General features: G+C 46.1%; 1 protein-coding gene across 3 annotated transcripts in view; it reads right to left on the bottom strand.

Moving 5' to 3' along the window:
• KCNQ2 (potassium voltage-gated channel subfamily Q member 2) overlaps positions 1 to 24,059 on the bottom strand; it is a 123,423-nt gene that overhangs the window by 40,251 nt on the left and 59,113 nt on the right. For 2 of the 3 annotated variants that reach the window (XM_084645531.1, XM_084645532.1), the window contains exons 6-11: positions 22,450 to 22,560; positions 20,519 to 20,614; positions 17,999 to 18,093; positions 11,770 to 11,799; positions 5,451 to 5,519; positions 3,165 to 3,194 (exon numbers count right to left, since the gene is read on the bottom strand). In XM_084645531.1, the coding sequence (XP_084501657.1) occupies positions 3,165 to 3,194; positions 5,451 to 5,519; positions 11,770 to 11,799; positions 17,999 to 18,093; positions 20,519 to 20,614; positions 22,450 to 22,560 (431 nt within the window). Of the gene's footprint in view, positions 1 to 3,164; positions 3,195 to 3,337; positions 3,386 to 5,450; positions 5,520 to 11,769; positions 11,800 to 17,998; positions 18,094 to 20,518; positions 20,615 to 22,449; positions 22,561 to 24,059 lie in introns of all 3 variants that reach the window. The other variant, XM_084645530.1, reaches the window with a different exon arrangement.

The raw sequence follows: 24,059 nt of genomic DNA, 5'->3' as shown, positions 1-24,059 counted from the left end.
GGAGTTAAAAAAAATGTAGCCAAATACCAACATGGTTTGTGTCCATCACAACCTGCACTGCGGGTCACAGAGAAATGAGCTTATGGTTCTTAATAGCTGATCAGCATACAACTTCACAGTGCTTGGTAACGGGATGAATGCAGACAAGTTTGAGCGTAAAACATAACAGAAAAATGGCAAAGACGAAACCCATCTCCAAGCTGCAATGCCTAATTCAAATCCAAGGCAAAATAAACTACCTCCCTTGGTAATTAAAAAAAAATACTAAAGTGTTATACAGTAATAGGGTAACCCCAAATTGGGTAACTGCATTATGTGTAAAGGGGCATTGACTTTCAGTTCTGTACAGCCCCGAGCATACTGGGCTCTGATGCATGATTGGAGCCCCTATACCAAAATACAAATAATAAATAAATTAATAGTTGAATCCCTGTGGGTTTAAGGGCACTGCATGTGAAATTAGGGGCATGGTCTTCCAGAGTATACTCTGGCTTCTATGAGACCTTCCAGTGCTACTCAATGTAAGCGTATTGGGGTCTGTTCCTAAAGGGTCCAGACATCTATTTGAGTAGAAAGAGTTTCTTTATGGGCACTGAGAATGTTGGCAATCTCAACCCTCACACGGGAAGGTGTGCTGATCTTTGTAAAATGCCTTCATCAGTTCTGCAGCTGTGTCAGAATAATGGGGTGGAAGGAAGGATTATTGCACTAGCAAAATATTGGGGGGGAAATTGGTTTGGCTGCGCTAAGGAGGCTATTGAGAACAATATGGAAAATATTTTAATGCCATTATAAAAGTAAACAGCACACCCTCAGCTTTGAGTACTCCTGTGTAGCCACTTTCCTAGAAGAGCAACAAAAATGATTTGAAGCATGGGGGGAATATTATAAGGACTAAGAAAACTTAGTTTGAAAAGGAGTCAAGTGAGGAAGTTATAGAAAATAATGAATAGGAAAGAAAAGACCAATCATGCCACTTCCATTTACCCTCTCCCCCAACGTAAGAACAAAAGGGTGCTGGATACAATTAAAAGGGAAAAAATTAAAACCACTAAAAAAATATTATTTTAACATGTGTATTAACCTGTGGTGCTTACTGCTGCAGGATGTTAGTGAGATGAAAAGAAAAATGCTTCTACGATTGAGGACAGCATCTGTTGTTACAGTTACACAGGCTAATATAAAGTCACAAAGGGCTATCAATCCTCAGACTTCGGGGTCTAAACAGAACCTTGGCTGAGACCAAGTAGAGATTCTTCCGCATGGCACAACTAGGTGCAGTCTGGGGAGTTTAATTTTTCCTCTGAAGCGTACAAAATACACCACTGTCGGAGACAGGATACCAGATTAGCCAGATTCTTGGGATGACATCCTGGCTCCACTGGCCTCAATGGTACTGGGGCCAATATTTCACGCTTGGTCTCTTCCAGGAAGGTACTCGCTGTGTTGTTTTCCTTGCTGATGATATCTGAAGTGGAATGGAGGACGGGAGGCTACATTCCTTCTCACTGCACAAGGTTAGGCCTCAAAGCAGGAGGAAATAAGGTCTGACTTGTGAAAACGTGATGTTGGTGATTAGATTTATTTGGCAGCTTGTGGATGGAGCACTCTGGAGATCCTACATGCACAGAAAAGCTCAGATGAGTGACAGGAAGGAGATAAAGTGGAAATAACAGTAAAGCTGGGCACTTAATCCTCTTAGCCGGCACCTTATCTACTTAAATATCCTTTACTGGATTTTGTGCCAGGGAAAAGTTAACTTGTTTCTAGCCCCTGAGATTGAAAGGTGCAGCAGCCCTTTACATCCAGTACAGGAACACCATCCTTAGACTAACATCTGTCTTGTTATATTTACAATGTTAGTGAACCGCAAGAAGTGTTTAGATCTAACAGTATTTCCTTCTTAACATATTTAGGTCATAAACTAAGTTGGGTGGGGTGGAGGGTTAAAAACATCCAGTTCGAAATTCAACCTGAAATTACTGCCAAGAACAACTAACCGATGGGATACTGACATGCAATTAACTAGGTTGAGCTGGATGGAAAATGAGGAACATTTGTCTCAAAAATTGTCATCAGCATTTCCCTCTCTCCCGTTTTGCACTGGAAAATCTGTGTAAGCTAAAACTTTCCAGCAGCTCTAGTTGACCATTGGCATGCAAAAACATTGGTCGCATACATTATTCAGCAAGTTCTAAGGCAGGGAGATCTGTGATCCCATGAGGTGTACCCTACTTTAGGTGATTCCTCAGTTCCAGTACGTGCTGTCAATCATGCTAGTGGCATCCTCTGTATCTTGCAGTGATGGTTTGAAACAGGCATAAAATATTATGCCCGTGCTCTTTAATTATATTGGACCAAATCTTGAAGCTTTCCTTATTCATGCAAAACTCCACCTGAAGTTAGTGAGTAAAGACTATGTGATTGAGTCCAAAGAGTATAGTCAGTTATTGCACAATGGGTTTGGCAAGAAGGGGTAGCAGGGGAGTGCTGGGAGGTGTTTGGAGCTGTTGACGTACAAAGCGATTGAATGGCATGGAGGGCCAGTGGACGTAGGCAATGCTCCATTTCTCCTAAACCCATGGCCTGGGAGAGTTCTGAGAGTGTCTGGCTGAACTCGCTTTGGTTTTTTGGTACAGGGACTGAAGGAAAGGCAGAGCCAGGGTTGGGCTCAGTCATGGGACGTGTGGTGGCAGGGGAACAGAACATGAAGTGTTAAAATTGTGTCTACATTGTTATTTCAGCTCCCAGATTCTGGAAACAGGCAGAGGAAAGAGAGGCATAAAACAGTCCCCTTTTCCCATGTACTCTGGACACTCATCTGCCAAAAACTCAGAAGACATCAGCCTGTGACAAAACATTTCTGAGGGCAAATTTGACACACCTCAAACCTCATCTGCTGCCAGCACAACCCCCATAGACACTATCCACATAGCTACAAAATATAGCCAAGGTATACTGCAAAGAAGGAAAATCTGATTTAAGGCCCAGCATTACATAGATGTATGACACACAGTGACATGTCCCACAGCTCAGAACAAGCGCGACAACCTGCTATGCTGGTTTTAATGGCACTCAGCTCCTTGTTGGTACAGGCATACGTGGCGCGCGCACTCTCACATACATGTAAAGCATGGGAATGGCATGTTGGCAGTGATACAGACCTGGGTGATGGCTCAGGCTGCTGCTCTTTCCTTTAAACAGAAGCAATAGGACATTATCAGTGGTGTCAGGAGCGAAGGATGCAGCTGCATTCACTGTTCAAACATAACGAAAGGACAGTACCAAACAGTACAACTAAGCGAGGTGGATGCAAGGGAGGGCATGGAGCACTTACTCCTGGGGCTTCCGGGCTGGAGAGAAGATAGCCGCAGACTCACACAACCTTGGGAGGAGACACACGAGACGTACAGGGTCAAAAAGTCACAAAACCCACCTCTTTGTGCACACAGATTACTATGGAGCCCCGTGGTTACACCACTCGCATGAGCAAACGAGGGACAGCGAATGGTCAAGCTACTTTGAAAATTTGAGTTTGTTTCTGAGCAACTCCCCAGGACTTTCACAGACCTTTCATAAACTTTCCTTTCAGCTCTTAGGCATAGAACTGACAGTCATGAGGTGTACCAGGCATTTGCTGCCCCCTACCAGAGGCCCCGCCCAACCTTTGCACACCCCTCTCTACAAAGTGGTCCTTTTCAAAATGATTAAAAGTGAGTCTGGACCACCAGGAATGATCTACAGAGATCTGCCAGGATCAGCTACCTGTGGAACCAATGAGACTTGGTCCTCCTGCAGCTAGAAGGGCTGGGAGCAGGCAGAGGCCAATCAGGGTTCAGCAAGCAAGATAAAAAGAATTGGCTGCTTCTTTCAAGGGCCAGTTCTGGGTGAAGCTGTGACAGCAGGCTCTCCCTCTCCTAAACTTAAGAAACCTGGCCTATCAGGGACCTAGCTCTAACACCATTTTGCTTGGCTCAGCAAAGGGCTGGTTATTTTATGTTATGATCTTTAATATCCAGGTGGCCATTTTGAGTTGTGTTAATTTATTTTTTCTGTAAAATTAAGGCAAGTCTGCTCTGCGGGATGCCCTGGCTCAGGCGGGCCTGTTACACTAACTCTAGGAGATGTTGTTTCATCGATGCATCTGCCCCATGCAGTGGCTCAGTAGTGCAGAAGTTTTGTTGTTGTTGTTGGGTTTTTTGTGTGTGGGGGGGGGGAGAGGATCGGCTGGAAGGTGCACACCACTCTTTTTCCAGCTTCTGCAGGAGCCTCAGCTGCGGCTAAAGGCTCCATATGAAAAATTATCTTTGGCAACTGCTCATTGAGAGAGAGAGACGCGAGCCATGTTTTCAAACTCTGGCAATTTGGGTATGCAGTTGCTGCATGTCATTTAGATGTCTAAATACCTGATTGCCCCAGTAAATCCAGGGCATAGAAGACAAAGTGAACTAAATGGCACCTCTACAATTTCTGGCACAAAACCAGAGGCCAAGTTAAGGCCAGGCTGAAAATCTCACCCAAGGTTCATATACGATTCAAGAACTTCTCTCTCCCAACAAAAAAAAATGATGAAAAATGGCCTGGTGGCCTAGTGAAAGTTCTTTGCATTTCCACCTAGGAGAGCTGCATTTGATTTCTGGCCACCATCTCCCATTCTCCAAGCTGGCAGGGATTGAGAATGCTGCAGAGGCAGCTCACTTGGTCCTTGGGAGAGAGGGAGTGACACTTGTCCCCCAGTGAGTAGGGATTTGCCTGAGCCAGAACACCAGATCACTCTGGGGAAGTTCAGATGCAAATCCAGGGACCAATTTCCTAAAACTCTAGTGGACATACAAATGCAGATCTCCTGGGCCTGGCTCTACTCAGCAGTGACCATTTTAGGTAGTTAAATAACGTGGTATTGATGAGCTCTGAAGAGAGTCCCATCCAAATTCCCTTGAGCAGAAGGAGAGAAGCCATGCTACAGGGCCTGGGGGAACATAACACAGATGCCATTTACAAACAAGCCAGGAGCCATGCCCAATCCTGGGGTTAAATATACAAATTGTAAGTCCTTTAGTCAGGCATGTTAAGCTCCTGATGCTTTAACAATTTTTCTGAAACATGAGATAACTCCAGAGGTCTTAAAAAGCCCCAACCCCCTTCAGCACTTTGCTCAGACTGGCCAGGTAGCCTCATGACATATTACTTTCTGTTGTCAGCTGAACACGCAGGGAATGTTTAATAGAAGATGATGTAGGAAAGGGTCTAGCAAAGGAATTTACAAGCATCACCTGGGGAGAGGGATGGGAGCCAACGCACCATATATAACCCATTATATGGCAGCATCCAGGTACACAGAATTATCCAGGGCTGTGCACATACCAGGGAAGGAAGGAAGGAAGGAAGGAAGGAAGGAAATTGGTTTGCCAGCTGGGTGTTTTCTGAGCTCTCCCAGCTCTGTTGCTAACCTGAAAGTCAGTCCCGATTTGCTCTTCAGGTTCCTGAGGAGTTCCAGCTGGTTCAGAGGCGGAATGAGTCTAAAGTGAGAAAATGAGAGACAATTACATTCAGGCAGAGACAATATCACAACTTCCTGTCACGGGAACTACCCCACCCACCTACTTTCAACCAATCTGAGCTTTGTGTCGTGGTTTGCAAACACTGGGTAGCTTGGGGAGAATGAACAGGGATCGTACTGCTAAGGCCACTTTTCAAAGTGCCCGAAGGTAGGTGCAGGAGAGACAGATAGCAAGGCAGTGAGAGAAAGAGAGAAATTTCATCTGCATTCTTGTATCTCTAAACTCTCCGAAGTTGAGCAGTGGCCAGTGTTCCTGTACAGTACTGTTACATTTGGCAAGGCAGGTGTTTACAGCATGTTGTTTAGCAGTTGGCCCTACTTTGTTAGAGGTGTCATGCAGGTCCCAGAGACTAGGGCTGGCAGAAGAACTCAAAGTACACTGTAGTGTGATCCTGTTGCCAGAGGCAGAACTCCAGAAACTGGGGGTATCCTGGAGGAAGAGGCAGAATCTTAGAGTGTGAGGAGGGACAGACTTCCAGAGGCTGCGACTATCCAAGGAAACTGGCAGCAGTGTTTAAGACTTATAACAAATGCTCGGTCCAGCTTTGAATTTGGTTGAATGTTTGATTCATACTTCATGTGTCCGGTCCTGGTGAAGACAAAATAAATGGATGATATGCCTTGTATCTTAGGGTAGAACGGATGTTTCCTCCTCATCTGTGATCTGAAACTTACAGAAAAAGAGACTCACCCTACCACTCTGATCATCCATTGGTTCATGAAAAATTCTGCCTATCTGGCTTTATCTTTCTAACAACATAAAACCTACTGAGTTGCAATGCACGGCAGGTATTAACTATGCTGCCCACCTGTATGTCAGCTGGCAGAAGTGAAGGAGAGACGTTTATGTAAAGGGCAGAAAGAGTGCTACTGTGAGTCCACGAAACCTTTATGGATCTGAGGATGGCTCTATAAATATTTTACATTGATATTCACGGTCGAGTTCTCAACTGCGAGAGAAGCAGACTGGAAATGTCGGGAGACGGGATTCATCTCCGTAAAAGACTCACTTCGCTGGAAAGAGCAGCATCCACTCAAGCGTCTGCTCAGGGACTCTGTGCGCAGGGTCAGGGGCTGATGGGACAAATCCAGATGCTTGTTGAGACTTCCTTGGCACAACCCTGGTGTGTCTTTGCCAATATCCGAAACTCCTCCTTCCAGCATGTCTTCCCAGAGGGCATGAAATCAGCACAGATAACCCTCCGGCCTGCCTGTGGCAAGTCTCAAAATATTTACACTCTTGCCTGAAGTAAATGCGCCCAGATACTAGCTAGTTCAGTCTGGAATGGGTGTAAGAGTTTGTCTTCACTATCACGCTACATTGGTGCAGCTGCACCGACGTAGCACATCTGGTGAAGACGCCCTATGTCGCTGGGAGAGAGCTCTCCTGTTGGCCTAATTACTCCACCTCAACGAGAGGCGGAAGCTATGTTGGCAGGCGTTCACACCCCTGAACGACGTAACTTACATTGGCTTACGTGGTCGTGTAGACAAGCCCTAGCTAGCCAGACCCCTATGCAGCTCTTGGCATCCTAAGGCAGCACATCAAGGAATTTATGCTCATTCAAAGGAGAGTCACCCATCCTGGACTGCTGCCTCCTCCTTCTCAACATACACAGCACCTCCTACATGGCAGCTGTCTGGGTTCCTTACAAATGTGTCACTCACAGCATGCAGGGAGGGCAGTCCTTAACATCGGAATCTCAGTGCACAGTTAGCAACTAAGGAGGGCAGAGCATCGAAGAAAGCTGCTCTTTCCCCCACCATGTTCTGTCAGATGACCACTTCTGTGACGCATCCAGACTACTGGCGAAAAGAGCGAGAACCATGAGGTGTCTCCTGTATGGGCAGGATCTCTTTGCTCAGCTATGACCCAGCTGTTCAGATCTAAAACTGGGCTCTACACTTCAAGTAAAGGAGATTCTGCATTAGCTGTCAGCAGTCGCAGGACTGATATCTAGTCATTACAGGGCAAGAAGCATTCCCGAACTTAGATGCTCCCTATGGATTGGACGCACCTGTCCGTCCCAGATAAGCTATCACACTGGTCATAGTCATTGGTCCACATTTCTTATACACCTGCTCAGTCAATCTTGGAACAAAGCAGGGCATAATTATGGACATGTTCTTCAGCAGCTTTAAATTATAAGGGAAGCATTTTCAGTGGTCTTGCTTAACTGACCACACGATTACAAGAGCACGTGTGCTGCATGTACAAAACTCACATTTAAAAGCACAATTATCCATTCAGTGAATGTAATGGTTGGGTTTTTGTGTGCCCAAAATGGAGGTAATCAAAAAGTTCCTAAAGAGGTTGACAAAAATAGGGCCTCAAAATTTGGCCTGGCTTCTTTCCAGAGCAGTACAGCCACATTCCTCTGACATCTCTCAGCCAGAGTTTTGTTTCCCCCTAAAGGATAACACATACTGAAGCCAGCCATCCTGATGAATTAATGATCCTACCAGGGAGACCCTGATCTCGCTGCAGTGGAGTGATGCATGAAGCACTTCATCATTATGTTCATTCAGGGCCACTGGCTGTTTTTTGTAGATTCCTTGCAGGGCATTATCTGAGCCGATGTGTGCACAAAATCAAGCACAAAATGCCACTGATTTTTACTGGAAGTTGTGCACCTAATTCCTTTTTGTGGATTACTTTCTTCATCTCCAGTAAAACATCTGGTGATGGCCCAGCTTTTCTGCACTAGGGTGAGCAAACTAGGAGTCCAAATGGCCTGTCCAGTGTGACCCGGCAAGTCAGTAACTCAATCAGAGCTAGGTCCCAAGATCTTTCTGTTGGCTCCCAGTCACTTGCTCCAACCACGGGAACAAATGCATTAGGCTCACATGATGCTGAAAATGGCTGCCTCTCCGTAGAACAGGTTCAGCCATGTGGCTTCCAAACGCCAGCAGCTGAATGCAGCACTGAAGCCAAAGGAACGAAAGGGAGTTCGCAAATGCAGATGCTACATTTTAATGGTGGAGTCTGTGTGTTTGCGGAGCAAAAGAAGGAAGGTTGACTAGTCTTCTGGCGATCATCACTGGAGACAGGAGCAAACCTGAACATGCTGAACCCAAAACCTAGATGCGAGTACTGCCGCTCGGCCTCCTCTCTAGCTATCATACCAGTTCAGGAACCAGTTACTGAGCTGCTCTGCCAGTGAGGTACACTGTGGCTTTTATGTCTTCATACACCTCATATGAAGGGAAATGGAGGGCTCAGGTTTTGCTGAGTTTCGTTCCAAACTGTTGGATCTTGACATCTTTGTGCCTCTAAGGGTACATCTACACAGCAGGTGGGAGTATGCCTCCCAGCTCAGCTAGACAGACACGCACTAGCTCTGCTCAAGCTAGCATGCTAAAAATAGCTGAGTGGCCGTTGTGGCCTGGGCGATGGCCCAAGCTAGCCACCCAAGTATGTTCCCAGGGGGTCAGGCGGGCTTGTACTCTGGCTGCTTGGCCGTGCTGCCGGCAGGGCCGCAAAGTCCACATTGCTATTTTTAGTGCACAGCTCAAGCTGAGCGAGAGTGGGTCTGTCCCCCCAGGCTGGGAGGCACCCTCACAGCTGCAGTATAGAAGTACCCTGAAGGTGCACGGGTGGAAGAGAACTGTGTGCAAAGTAGGGTGTTGTCGTGTTTTGCGCTAGGATGTGGAAAAGAACCTGAGATTGTGGTGTTTGACATTTTCTCTCTCTCGTCCCAGCATTCGTTTCACTTGCTTCAAGGGTGCATGTTTCAAGACCAGCAAGGCAAGAGGATGCACACACCAAGGTACAGTACGACACACAGCTCACGCTACCCAACTCAGCAACGGGTTAGAATTTCCTGCTCGCTGCACAGGCTCTCCTGCTTTGTACTTGTGGCTCCAGAAGTGAATCATCTCCTCTCTCTCTCATTAAATTGACCGCCCTGCTCTTGTTGATACATCACAAGAAACACAACACTAACATCAGGCATTCCCTGCCCACGGCACAAAATTACTGTTGCTGGGAGCACAAATATTCAAGCATAACAGAGCCGGTGCCGTGGGGTTCTCATGCCTCAAAGCCCGCCGCAAAAAAAACACGATACCATCACAAACCACAACAGGGGGAAAACAGCTGGACGGGGCAGTGTGTACCCACACACACATGCACACACACAGAACCGATAGTCATTATCCCATAAGGCAGCCCCAGGGAGTGAGGGAGGAAGACGGAACATCAAAGCGATGAGAAGGAGTGGATGTCAGAGCTGGGTGGACAGCATGGTACCGTGAGAGGCCCAAGATGCAGCAAGTCCTGTCTCTGAGAAGAACCAAGTGCCCACACTCGCAATGAACCTCCTTTGCATTGTGGTTTTGTCTTTATGGACCGAGACACCACAAAACTGATAATGAGGAACCCTGTCTTACAGCTTTTACTCACACAAGCAGTCCCATTGACTTCAACAGAATTACTCATGTGTGTAAGGCTTGCAGAATTGGGCCTTATGGGCCAGATCTTTGTTGGCGTCAATGGAGCTATGCTGATTTACACCAGCTGAGGATCTGGCATTGTATGCATATGAATTTTGAATGCATATGAATTTTCAGCTGCAGTCCCTGATTTTTGCATGCCCATGTTTACATATGCAATTGATTCTGCTTGCAAAAATGCACAGACTCATTCTGCACTTAAATATGGGTACGGGGGGCACTGTTGTCAGAGTAGGCAAATGTGCACACACAAAAATTGAAGGCCAATTTGAGGCTAGCGGAAGTTTGGGCCCAGTAACTTGCATAGGGTTTTCTTCTCTAAATCCCATTTTCGCTACCGTACATAACAATTTTGCAGAGAATATCTGGAACCTGATCCTTATTCCAATGAAGTCAATAGCCTATATGGCATCAGGACAGAAATAACCATGCAGTTGCTTTGTAATTGTAGAATAGTAAGTCTGTACACAAATGGCTAAAATATAAAAACTGAGGTGAAGTATGTGTCCTGTAAAATTAACGATTTTCTGAAGTATGACTTTGTGGCTCTGACCTGAACAACTCTTCATAAATTTTCCAACTTCTGGAAGTTTGTAAATACCTTTATTTTATGGACTGCAAACAAGAGGCCATTTTTTTATCTCAGTTATACCAGAGTAAAGGCCTGCTTTTCAAACCGAGCTTCCATTCTGTGCCACAGTGAAGTATATCCACAACTCTGTCCCTGCAGTGCATTGTTGCTTTTTTCCTGTAAATTAACTGCAGGGACAAAAATGTGACTGCAACTCACTGTGGCTGTAAAACGTGCAACTGCAAAATCTGAGACGGGTTTGGAAAAACAGGCCTGAAATCAGATTGACATCAATGGAGTGTATGTGGATTTACACTGGTTTAACGGAGAACAGGATCAGGCCTGCAATTTTGAAATGCAAAGCAGCAAATAGGTGATCACTGTTCTCCTTCTTAAAATAAGTATTTACTTTCCTTTGGGATTTCCTTCATGTCTAACATATCCCTGTGATTTGAAAATCCACTTTTAGTAGCCACTGAGATAATATTTATTCATAATAAATCTTTTACATGTATCATACATATAGATCCTTTCAACCTGAAAGACTCCAAAAGGTTAGACTCACTGAATGAATTATTCACTGCAAACAGTTCGCTCAGCTCTGAATTGCCAGTAACTCTCATAAACCTTATTGAGGTTAAACTGCCCCTTCGAAAGCTAGCACAGGCTGTCAAGTGAGGTCAAAACCAGCCATTTCGGTTTAACGTATCTTCACTGGTAGCTAGTGGCCACAGCTGTGACAACCAAGAGTGGATTGGGATAAGAGAGGGCTGCAGAGGAGAAAAAAGGGGTGAAGGAGAGGAAAAGTTGAGAGATGGAAATACGAAAAAAAGGATGAGAAAAGGGCAGAAGAGAATGGGGAGTTTTCTTATTAACTGTCCTATGAATCTGAAGGTGTTCATAACTTCCACTTAGAAAACCAAGCTCACTGAGAAATCTCCTGTTCTCCTTCCTGACATTGCCATGTAGATGTACAGTTTCCCAACGCTTGTACAAACCACCAGCTAGACTATTGATGAAGATGCATGGAATTAGCCTACAGACAGTTGAGCGGGGAGGTTGATTTTGGAGCTTTTTTTTAAAAAACCAGGGTTTTGGTTGTATTACAGGCTTAGCATGTTACGGTCCCAGACAAAGAAGGAGTGACATAACACATGGTTTTAGATTCACATGCACTTCATACCTGGAGGCACCATACGTTTGCGTTTGCGAGCTTTTCGAGTGTTTTCACCAAAGAAAACAAAAGGGGCCAGAGAAAGAAAAACAGCAAAAGGGGTGGAAGGAGGGAGAAAAGAAACAGAAGAAAGAAAATTAGCATGTGAGCTACCTGTATTTCAATGAGCAGATGTACTGTGAACCGGGCTTACAGGTGGCTGGCAAATCTGAATTGGCTCCAGCTTTCCCAACCTCAGTAGGACTACAAATTGCTGCAGATCCGTATCGCACTTCAATAATGGCTAGTCTAGGGTTTGCTCAAAAAACAAAGGTGGGCAAAAGAGATTGAGGGGAAAATGTAGAAACCTCCAAGCAACCTTTTGCAAACATTCCCTGGGGGAATTATTACATTTGGAGGTTCTGTCAGCTGGGGCCTCCTCCTAGAATCACATGAGCTCCTCACTCTGAAATGCTAACTAATGAGGTACCTCTCCAGAAGCATAGCTCCTGGGTTCAACGTGTCCAAGAATGAGGTTCAGAAGATCTACACTAATTCCATACCATAAGCATATCTCTAGTGGCCATTGATTTATACCCTATGACTGCCAATACACAGAGAGCGCATTCACATCAGGGATAGTAATGTAGTCGAGAGCTGGATATTGTTAGAACTGGTGGTGATGAAGGACAGAGTCCTTTTAAGCAAATCTGGTTACAAATGTACACAAAAATTTCTGATGTCTTGGTGTATAAGTATGTACATGCATAAATGCCCATTACAATGTGCTTTTCTATGCAGATTCAATCCATATGTTTCACGTTTTATTTATTTGAACTTTGGTACTGACATACTTTGAGTGTAAGGGTTCAATTTTAGATTTTCTTTGGGAATAAAATATCCTCCCAAAAGAAGTGGGTCTGACTCTACTGCAGTAGGTCATTGCAATGAGGTTCTGGAAATCTGATGTTCCCGCAAGGCGTATGTAATAATTTTCCAGTGTGAAACAATCCATTCTTTGTGGGAGCAACATTGAGAAAACATGTAAGCCCATGTCACAGGGCTCCTGCTGACAGCTACTTAATGAGGAATAAGCAGTACAATGTGAGCAAAAGATGCGTCAATGCCAACCTACCAGCTTTGGGCCAAGATACCAGTCACCACATCTTACTTATCACGCGGAGGAAATACCCACTTCCCCATACCCCCTTCCAAAACAGACTTATTCATCTGCTAGATCACAGCAGAGGTAACCCACGGCAGGGCTGTCCTGTGTCATTTTGGGCCATGTGGCATTCCATCAGTGACTTATATTGCTTATTTCATTCAACAATTTGGAATAACATGAATTCCTTAGGGAAGTGGGTAGAAGAAGGCAGAATGGACACTGCGCCTCTGTGTGTGATGAAAGCTACAGCCAGAATATAAAGTTAACCCCCCACTTCCTTTTTTTTAATGGGGGGGGGACTACTTGTACTGAGCTTCGCCTGACAGATTTCAAGGGCTATTGACATGGGAGGTGATACATTATAGAGTGAACCCCATACATTAAATCATAAACTGTGAGAGGCTACTGGTGTTTCTGTGCAGCATCCAGGAGAATTTCAGAGGATGCACCACGTTGCATGACTGACATTGGCACTCAGTGCTCAATTCCTAATGAAAGAGATGCCAGGGCACAAGCCATTTTTTTAACTTTAATAACTGACGTGGCAAGAGGGGCCGGGGCTAGGAACTGCCCGGCCTAGAGGTGCCGGGACTCAGCCCTGGCTCAAATGAAGCACTGCCGACACCATGTTTTATCCAGTGTGTCGGGCACCTTATGCAGCAGCCCGCGGGTGGTTCATTTATATCACAGTAATTTTGGTTCAATGGCAAACCTTGGCACGTCAATTTAGCAACTGTAATAAGAGGATCTCCGATGGTTTACAAACATTTATTAATACTCCCGACACCCATCTGAGGCCAGGTTTATTATCCCCATTTACAGTCAGGGAGATTTTGTTATAAAGAAGTTACAGTAAGTGACTTTTCCAAGATCAAACCACAAGTCAGTGACAGCGCTGAGAACAGATCTCTGCCGTCCTGGCTCCTAGTCCCATGTCTATAACCTCCCGATCATACATACTCCCCTTACTTCATAGTAAGGACAGTATTGCTACATTTAGAAACTGTAGTACAGGGGTTCTCAAACTGGGGGTCTGGACCCCTCAGGGGGTCGTGAGGTTATTATATGGGGGGGTCGCGAGCTGTCAGCCTCCACCCCAAACCCCGCTTTGCATCCAGCATTTATAATGGTGTTAAATATATAATATAAAAAAGTCTTTTTAATTTATAAGGGGGATCACACTCAGAGGCTTGCTGTGTGAAAGGGGTCACCAGTGCAAAAGTTTTAGAACCACTGCTGTAGTACAATCGAAACCTGTTAAGCATTAACAAGGTGCAAACCAAATTCCTAGACATGCAGACCTGCCATTTGGGGAAGTTCATCAGATCTTTTTCCACATTCAGATCTGTCTCCAAACTATGTGGCTTACGCCATATTTAACATATTGGTGTGACATGGTTTTCTTTTGACCTTGTGGGTGACATTCACTGTACCTGCATATAGCACAATAATCAGGGTTTATGCAGGTGAAATTCGGTGGGAAAGGAATGTGAATTGGAGACAAAATCTACCCTCCCCAACCCAGGGAAAGTGCATTGGGCTTCAGCCCCAGGGGATAGAATAATGGCCATCATTTGTGAGGGGTGTTATGGCCAGTGAACCCACATATTCAAATGTCCCCAACCCTTAGTCACCTCCAGCTCCACCCTCTGGGCCAGCCTGTGCAGAACTAGTGGTAATATCTCCTCCAAGGACCACAGGTCATGCAGTTGTTCCTCAAACAGAGATTAATTGCCTTGCATCAGTCCCTCACCCCCTCCCACCATGAGTAACTCATCCTTGAGGGAGTTTTAGTTAAGATGGCTCTACTCTTTCATAGGCTAAATTTCAATTCAACGCATCCAAAAGGTCTTCATTTACCTGACCAGATTAGCTTTCCACCTGAATTTTAGCTTTTGGTCCACGTGATGCAACGATTTTAACGGGCTAATTGCTTTAGCAAATAGTCATTGAAAAGGATTTCACTGTCCAGAGGCTTATTCTTTCAAACACCCTCAAGGCCTGATCCATGGCCCACTGAAATCAATGGCTGGGCTGCCACGGACCACAACGGACTTTGGAGCAGATCCAGTGCTCTCACCCTCGCTGAGAGCTGACTTCAGTAGGAATTATTTAACCTCAATTAAAGGCAAGGAGAAGGGAGGGAGAGACTCACTGAATGAGTGTAATGCTATTGGGAAACAGGCTTTTTAAATAAAACACTGAAGGTGGTTCATAAATGTCTTCAGCTAAAAGAAATAAACATAGGGAATGGATCCCGTGCAAAATGCACTGATCATAATAGTAATGTGAGTTCCAGTGGACTTTGAAAATGGATTAACAGACTGGCTGCAGGGTTTCTGACAGGCCCACCCACTCAAGGAAACATATTCTGATTGTCTGCTAGGATTCCAACACGCACCAATAATCAGGGAGAACAGAAACAGATTTTGATTTCTAATAGACAGCTCTTCTGTCTGACAGTTCCTCCCAGGGGTAACAGACCTACCGTTCCAATACTGTACCATGCTATTCTCTAGTGGGGTAAATAAGAAATCCGTGGGCTGTCTCAATGACCAGACAATGAGAATGACCAAACAATGGCCGGCACCATCAGTCAATTCCTACTGTGGAACTAACCCGGTTGATTCATTCAGCATCACAGACCGTCCTGTGTAGCTCCATGTATGCACATTAAAACGACAGGGATGCACAATGCTGCCTGGCGATGCATTGCACGTTAAGCCTTTGGTGTGTAAAATGACACTCACTGCTATTTTTAGCATCAAGGGAAATCCATAAAACCCCCACATCTTGGCATTGCCATATTGTCGAGCCTGCCTGTGGGGGCCGGGGAGCACAGTCTGTTTCGCCACATGCAGAGGACAGAGAGGGGCTGCTGAAAAGGATCCGTGCTTTTGTGAACGTCTCTTCAGGGCATCATGCCTCATCCTGGGGATTTCCTAGGGAATTTCAGTGCATCTGCAAGTCCCACCCTGAAGGGAATGCCACTCTCCAGCTATCCCTACTCTAACTGGGGTCATTTAAGCTTCAAGTGCTGCCTTAGTATTAGCAAGAGGTCATTCCATTTAAACCATGCCAAATTGACACGGATGCCACTCAAATGTGGCAGCTGCCCTGCGGCCAAGCAAATCAGACTTATTTCTTGCAGCTCTTCAGTCTTTCCATTTGCGTGGAGCTGCTCCTGGTGGGCAGGAAGGGCAGCGCACCTGGAATCTGAATTTTCCCCCTTTGGGAGAAACTGCAAGTGACATGAGTTGCGGGGAGAGGGATCTGGCCCATGTGCTGCCTGGCCATGGGGCAGGGGTGCTGCTGGCTTTCTGGGGATTGAGGATCAGTGGATCAGCTGGGGGCCGCATAGAGGATGGCTGGTGGGTAGGTGCTGAGAGCTGTATGGGAAGTGACAGCGTCTGGGGATTGTGAGGGGAAGGATGGGGGCTGAGGGCTGTTTGGAGGGGGGGTAGGGAAGAGGGCTGTGTGGGGACTGGCGGGTGGCTCAGGAGTGGGCGGGGCGCTGTGTGGGGTTCAGGCCTGGATTAGAGGTGAGGGCTGACAGCTGTAGGAGGAGTGACTGGGGGGCTCACTGGGGACAGATGGAGGCTGGGAGTTGCCTGGAGAGTGAGGGGGGGGTAGGTGGGGGCTAGCTGGGAGAGCATGGTGGCACTCCTTGAGCCCCTCCCCTTCAGTCCCTGCTGATTGCCTCCTCCTTCTCCTCCTCCTGGATTCAGCAGGGGCAGCAGAGAGGCTGCCTGGATAGCAGGCACCACAGCAGCTCCCAACTGCCGGAAGAAGCATTTGCAGCCCTGCCCGATGTGGGTGGGCATCCCGATGGGCTGTGTGACAGCACGACGGCACTGCCAGGTGTGTGTGTGTGAGTCATACAAGATGCTGGGCTCTTGGCAGCCCTGGGTTGCCCCCCTACCCAGGGTGAGCCGCAGAGGCAGTTCAGGCTGCAGGCAGAGCTGTTGCATACACAAGCAGTTGCTCCTATAGGTCTGATCCCGGCAAAGCTGGGAGGTCAAACCTATCCACAGGCATCTGATAGGATGGGTCAAGCCTCAGGTCTTAAATAAGCTGAATACCCCCTGGCGTAAGAGCTATGGAAGATGCCTGGGCATCCAAACCAGTTGTTTGGAAACAAACTTTTCTGCTGCTCTCCTCCTGAAGATGCAGGAGAACTCTGTGGCAGTCCTGCCTACTGACATGTCTTTGCTATCAGCCTGAGAGACGCTGTTATCCGATGTCACAAAGGCAAGCATGGATTTCAGGCTGGGAGCAGTGTGTCCCTGGTGCCATGACTGCCAGAAAGTGTCCACTTGCAGGGATGGCAGTTGTGACTATTCTTTTCATCAACATCTACCTTGGGTTGCCATTTAGGATTTCTCTCCTATTGCAAGCAATTGCCCAGTCTCAATATTTGAAGAGATATAGAAGAGAAGGCTTTGCCTCATTCAAACCCCCAGAGAGAGACATGTGCTCTGTTTAATTTCTGACTCTGAGAACCATTACAATATAAATCAACGTCACTGCCCCAGGGCCTCATCCTCTCTGTATCCCACCGGCCTAGGTGGAATCAGAGGAGGCTGCAGACCCTATAAATGCCAATTACAACTCAAGGAAGCAGTGAACAAAGTGCTGTACTCTGGGAGAACGTCAGGACCAGTCAAGGGATGGGAGCAGAAGTTTGCTGAAAGGCAGAAGAACCATTAGAATCTGGTTACAATGACATGACCACACAAATCAGAACTAAGATCTGCGTGGCAAGGCAAAGGACGCATTTACCTACTTTCCAAGGCTGCTCTGGAGGAAGTCTTCACACTGCCGTAGCAACTGTCACAACACAATGCAACTACCAATGGATACAGAGAAATAAAGGTGAAAACAACAACATGCACACAAAAGTAATTTAATATCATGGACATTAAAATAAAGCAAAAAAAATAAGAAGAAACTTAAAATTACACCAGCTCTTGCAAGCTTTTCAAATCAAATTTTAAAAATGTATTTAATTAATATAAAAAATGAATGGGCTGGATGGAGTCATTGGCATCATGAAACAGGAACCTGTAAGAAGGTGTTTAAAGTCGGTACCTGTACATGGGAACAGTGACTGTGCGTTCATAGTACTCCCAGGTAGAGTGAAGGTCAGTTCGAGAGAGGTTGGTGGCATAGAACCTCCAAGCAGCCTGTGGAGGAGAAGGGAGCTGTACATGTGAGTGAAAAACAGCTATAATCGTCCTTCCCACCCTAACCCTCCAATCCGCAGCAAGAGAAATATGATCAGCAGATTCATCAGAGGACCAGAGTGCTAGCCAGCTGCGAACGGAAGGGTTCTTCTGTTGATTCAGACCAGAATTTCTAAAAGAGATGACCAGATCTCTATGCAGTAGGTGAGCCTATGAAAATACACAGTAACGATTTGCACTGCTGCTCAGTAAACAGTTTAAAATTGAAGATCTATCCCTGCCTCATGGCACTTGCCTCTGAAAATGCTGCCCTCGCTTTCTGGCTGGTTATGTTAAAAACAACATAAGCAAGGCCCACAAACAAGGCTTAGAACCTGACTGTTAGAAGCACTGCTGCTTACAACCCCAGCTGAGTCAAGGGGAGCTGGGGGTGCTCAGCATCTCTGAAAATCTGACCCTTCAATCTGACCCTTCTCAGAGAACACATCCTGATAGTCAATATCCATTCAGCTGGAACACACATCAAAGTTTTCAAGTCAAAGGATTACATGGCTCACAAGTAGCTCAGTCTAGTAGCTTTCCGCTTCCTTAACCCAACGATTCAGTCTGTCACAGATCCACTCTTTGGGTCTGATTCTGATCTTAAATTAGTGCATCTCCACCGACTCTCACAGCGCTGCTACACCTGATCTATGCGAGTCTGACTGAGATCTGAATCACACCCTCTGCCTTGAGCCAGCAGCTCCCATTGGGTTCCTGCTCTGCTGGGTTTTATTGATAAAGAACAGGGTCTTTCTGTAGACTGGAAGACCTGACAGTCTATGCCTTTCCTGCTGCAATAGCAGACTATTACTTAGATTACAAGAGTGTCTTATGCACAGACATCTGTTTCCATCAAAAAATGCTCCCAATCGCAGCATCACATTCATATAAATTTTCTTTTTGCATAAAACCAATTTGGGGGAAAACAGCTGAATTAATTAATTGTCTGCATCATGTATTAACTAAATCTTCTTGGATTTTGTCTTTTCTCCTCTCAGACTGGCTGACAGCATCTGCTGTCATCCTGTGGATGATTTCCTTGCATTTATTTTCAGGGCTGCTATCTAGCACCTTTTGAGCTGCCTCAAAATGCCACCTTCCCTCCTCCTCCAGAGAGTCTCAAAGAATAATGAATCGGAAACAATTTGTCTGAGACAGTTTAATATAAAGGTTCCTTGCTTGAGTCCCAGATGTTGCTCCCTTAGGTTCATTTCCCACCTGTAACATTCTTAAAACCTCTCACTTGCACTGTTTCATGGCTTAACGGTATTCTTCAGTGCAAGAATAGAGGGTACTTCTACACTGCAACACCCGCACCCCTCCTCCGCACCCCTCCCCCGCACCAGCGAGATGGAGAGCCTGGATCAATGATTTGAGCTCACATGGTTTGCACAACAGGGCTAAAAATTGCAGTGTAGATACTTGAGCTCAGGGTTGCTGGGTTTCAGAGCCCAGGCTCCAGCCCAAGCCAGAACGTCTACATGGCTATTTTGAGACCAGCAGCCCAAGCCCTGAGAGCCCTTCAGTTGACCCGAGCTCGGAGACTCGCTGCCACGGGTCTATTTTCGCAGTGTAGATGTACTCTGTGTGTCCATTCCTAGGAGGCTGGTTAGAATGAGGGTTAGGGTCTGTTCCACAGCTCAAGGAAGTCCATGGGAAGCCTCCCATCGATTTTGATGGGAATTAGGCAAGGCTCACAATGAAGAAGACCTTATAAGGAGAGGGAAGTGCACCTGAAGCTCTTTACTTTGCACTAGGATGACTTTCAAATACTCCACCTAGAAACAGCGTCTGTACCTGCAGGGGGCAAAGTGGGCTTTTTTTTTTTTAACACTGGTCTTTCTACACTGAAAACATGGGGCTATAGACCATCAGCTGAGTTGAGGGGGGTGAAGAAGAGGTGGCTTTAAGCCATTTTTCTGTTCCCCAATTCTGGACTGGCTGGGGGGGGGCAAAATGGCCCCATAGGGACCACTGCACCAGCTGGAGGCAAAGCAGAGCTCCGGTCACTTCACCCCAGCCATGGCATGGCCCCTCCCTGCCCCCTATGTGTAGGTGATGTGAAGCCTCTTTGCCAGCAGGAATCTTCAGCTGTCCCATTAGGGGAGGTTGCTGCCTGAGGCTGTGGAAAGCAGCTAGAGCAGGGACCGAAGACCTGACTCCAGGAGGGTAGGTGGAGATGCAGTGACAGAGCTAGGTGGAGAGATCTCCTTTGTGTCAGTTCATTCCTAGCCAGCTATTGTTACCAATACAGAAATGTAACACACAAAAATCCCAGCCACCCCTGGACAGTCATCTCTGGGCCAGAATGTCTGCTGAGACAGAGCAGCTGCTGGCATCAGGGGAGTTTTCTGTCTTCAGGATCGGGGCACTGCTTGCTAACCTGAATCAGGCCAGCTGCAGGGTTTCGCCTCTTCTCAAAGTGCTTTTGCCGATGTTGTTCTTGAACCTTCAGGGCAAAGCCAGAACCTAAAATGCCCTGGTAGAAAGAAAGAGACAATTTGCTCTAAAAAGTTGTGTTTGTAATAGCCCTACTGACAGCTCACTCTCTCCTCTGATTTGTTCTCTTCTCATTTTCTGTCCCATTGAGATCATCTTGTACTTCCCCTCTCCCTAAGCTAATAATTTCCACCCACTGTCAAATGCTATGACTGCACAATATGGAGTCTGGGGGTAAATGTTTTACTTCTCTCAGGTGTTGCAATAAAGTGTAAACTGTTCACCCAGTGCTGCAGTTCCATCAAGAAAAAAGGAATTTTCCGCAATGAACTCTCAACCTTTGCAAAAATGATTGTGGTAGCTTAATAAAATCTCCCCAGTGGCCCAGGAGCAAGAAATGACACTATCACTGGCTTGTGGGGATTGTGACTATTTGGGGACAAAAACAAGGCCAATGGTTTCCGTTGCCCAAATATTTTTATTTGTTTTGCAGCACACAATCCATAAAATTTATCCTGTCCTATAATTCCCACCATGCACTTTATTCAGTCATATCTCAGGAAGCCAGTGATTGCATGAAGTACGAATATACAAGTGTATCTCTCTCGTGTTGTCTCTCTATTCTGATTCAAAGGAGTATGTGTAGCCAGAAGACAGACATGCATGGAAGTAGAATGGAACATATTATGCTATTGTTACTTAGTTATTTTTCTGTGATCAGTTCCAGTCTACACAGATGTAAGCCCAAATAGTCTTCAGTATTATGTGGTTGTTTTCTTGCTCCTTGAAATGCCATGTTTGGTGGCAGGAAACAAGAAACCAAACACAGGACCAAACTTTCATAAATGTGCAGCCCCCACAATTGGGACCAGGTTTTCAAGAGAGCTCGGCACATTTAAAAAAAAACTTGCAGTTTGTGGGAGCTGAGAGCTTTTGGAAAGTCTGGTTCTAACTGAGGAGTTGAAATGGGAGCTGAGGATGTTGGAAAATCTGGCTCCAGTTATGGGTGCTGGGCACTTGAAAGCTAATTTGAAGGGCTTTGGTGCAACTAATCATGAAAGTGCTCACCAAGGGGAAAGGGTTGCTCAATCAAACCCTTTGTGTTTCTCTCTCATAAATAAAGATTAATTACAAAAACTCCTTTCATGCAAAAGCCTTGGAACAGATCCTTTGCTGCTGTAACCAACATGGCTACACTGATTTACACCAGCTCAGAATCTGGCCTAGGTATCTTATTTATGCAAAAGATGGAGCTGTTCTAATCTTTTAATTAAGAGGACTAAATCCTGATAGGCACCAAGCAGCCACAATGCGCACTACAGTCCCTGGGCATCTCAGGTGTCCTGCCCCTCTTAGTCAGTGTTGCCAACTGTCATGATTTTATCACAAGTCTCACGATATTTGATATTTTTCCTTAAAACCCCAGCTCCTGGACTCATGCGATTATGTGTGAGTCTCAGATTTTATTTAAAACAAAAATAAGTTTGTCACCTTCATGATTGCAGAGAAAAGCTCAAAAATGTACATCCTAAAAGTTAAAAAACCAGAAAGCAAATCAAAATGAATCCCAAAATGTGTCCTTTTATTTATTATTTTTTTCAATCTCATGACTCCATAAGGCAGCCTCAGGACCTTCTGGGGCCTGACTCATTAATTTTGAACACTGGGTTCTGGCAGTACTGGGATTTGTCCATTGAGCTGAAATCCTTTTGCTGCAATAAGTAATTAAATGTCTGCAAAGTTAACAACATCATCAAAAAAATCTGGAGAGAGCCGTATAGGCAAGACGGCAGCCGCAGTGAATGTAAGTGGGACTGTGTACAGAAAAATTCATGTCCTGTTTTCACGGTAATGTTTGGGTGCTTGCTTACTTACAGCAGGGAGGGCGAAAAAGGAGACCCCAATGAGGGTGAAAGTTGCAGCCAGGAGACGCCCATTCCAGGTCTGTGGATACTTGTCCCCATAGCCAATGGTGGTGAGTGTAATCTAAGGAAAGAGAGAGGCAAAGCCTGTTCACTCCAGTGCCTTTTGGCTGGCCCCATATTGAAAACTGAAACAACAGCTGAATGCAATTCTCTCTTCAGCATAATCTCCCCCTTCCCTGGTTATTCTTATGCCAGATCCCAGGATTTTATCCTGTAGGGTACTTCACTGGCATATTCATCACAGTGGCTATTTCAATAGAAATACATATGCGCAGAGGGGTGTTGGAGCCCCATAGAGAAGGTTACAGGATCTTTTATGTTCTCTAGAGCAACGGAGCCATGTTACTGAGTACTTAGTGTGTTCCTGTTACAGAGGCAGTGCAAAGTTCCTCGGCTTGCTATATCTTTTCACAATAGAAACTGGTTTACAAGAATTGAAAAACTGATCTGTTTAGTCTAGAGAACAGAAGGCTCAGTGGGGACATAACAGTCTTCAAATATGTAAAATAGGACAGTGACCAATTGTTCTCCAGGTCCGTCAAGGGCAGGACAAGAAGTAATCGGCTTTGCAGCCAGGGAGACTTAGGTTAGATATCAGGAAAAACTTTCTAATTATAAGCTCTGGGTTAGGTTACCTAGCTGGTTGCGGAATCCCCACCCCTAGAGGTGTTTCAGAACAGGTTAGACAAATTTCTGTCAGAGATTATCTAGGTATACTTAATCCTGCCTCAGTGTGTGCTGGACCCCATGGCACCTTGAGGTTCCCTTCCAGCCCGGCGTTTCTACAATTCACTCACAGCACTGCCACAGATTCTTTCTTTCTTGTGCCTACGTATCTGCCCTTAGCACAATGGCTGCCACCAGCAGCAACCACAGAAACAGCCGGCTACAATCAACAACGTATTGCCACAGACACTCTGCCTACCGGGGGGAAACGGCATCTTGCCAGGGCAACGTCAGAGGTGTTCTAGCCATCTGCCTCGGCACGTACAGCATCCCCATCACCCGAGTATCTCAGCCCCTCCCAAAGATTTGTGGATGTATCCTTAGGCACCCCATATATTGCTATCCCCATTTCACAGTGGGGAAAGCTGAGGCTCAGAAGACCAGATTTAACCCTTCCTTGGTGCCAGGAGGCAGCTTGTATCTCTGCTACTATGGGGCTTCCCTAGTGCCATTGGCAGGGCACACATCTCCCAGGCACATGATCACCCCAGCCATGCCTCCTCCCGTCCCGCTCTCTCCCTTCATTCTCTGGACCACCCCAGCTGGTCCCAGACCACCTCTGCAGTAGGAGGGAGGGGTTCCAAAGAGATGCTGTGGAGTTTACACAAGTCCTAGGGCTCCTTTCTACAGCTTATCTTGCCTACTTTCACCAGGGAATCTGTGGCAGAGCTAGGCACTGCACCCAGAGCCTCTGATTGCCAGTCCAGTGCGATAACACCAGGCCATCCTTCCTGCACGCTGTGCAGAGGGGTACGAGCTTTTACATCCGTCCCTCAGAATGGGCAGCTTTTTTCATTAAACAGGCGTATACACATCACTGCCTTCTGGGGAGAA

Source organism: Lepidochelys olivacea, assembly GCF_965140295.1.
Source record: "Lepidochelys olivacea isolate rLepOli2 genome assembly, chromosome: 13".
In the NCBI taxonomy this organism is placed as follows: Eukaryota; Metazoa; Chordata; order Testudines; family Cheloniidae; genus Lepidochelys; species Lepidochelys olivacea.
Note: the sequence above shows the minus strand (reverse complement) of the source record. Positions and strands in the feature narration are given on the sequence as shown.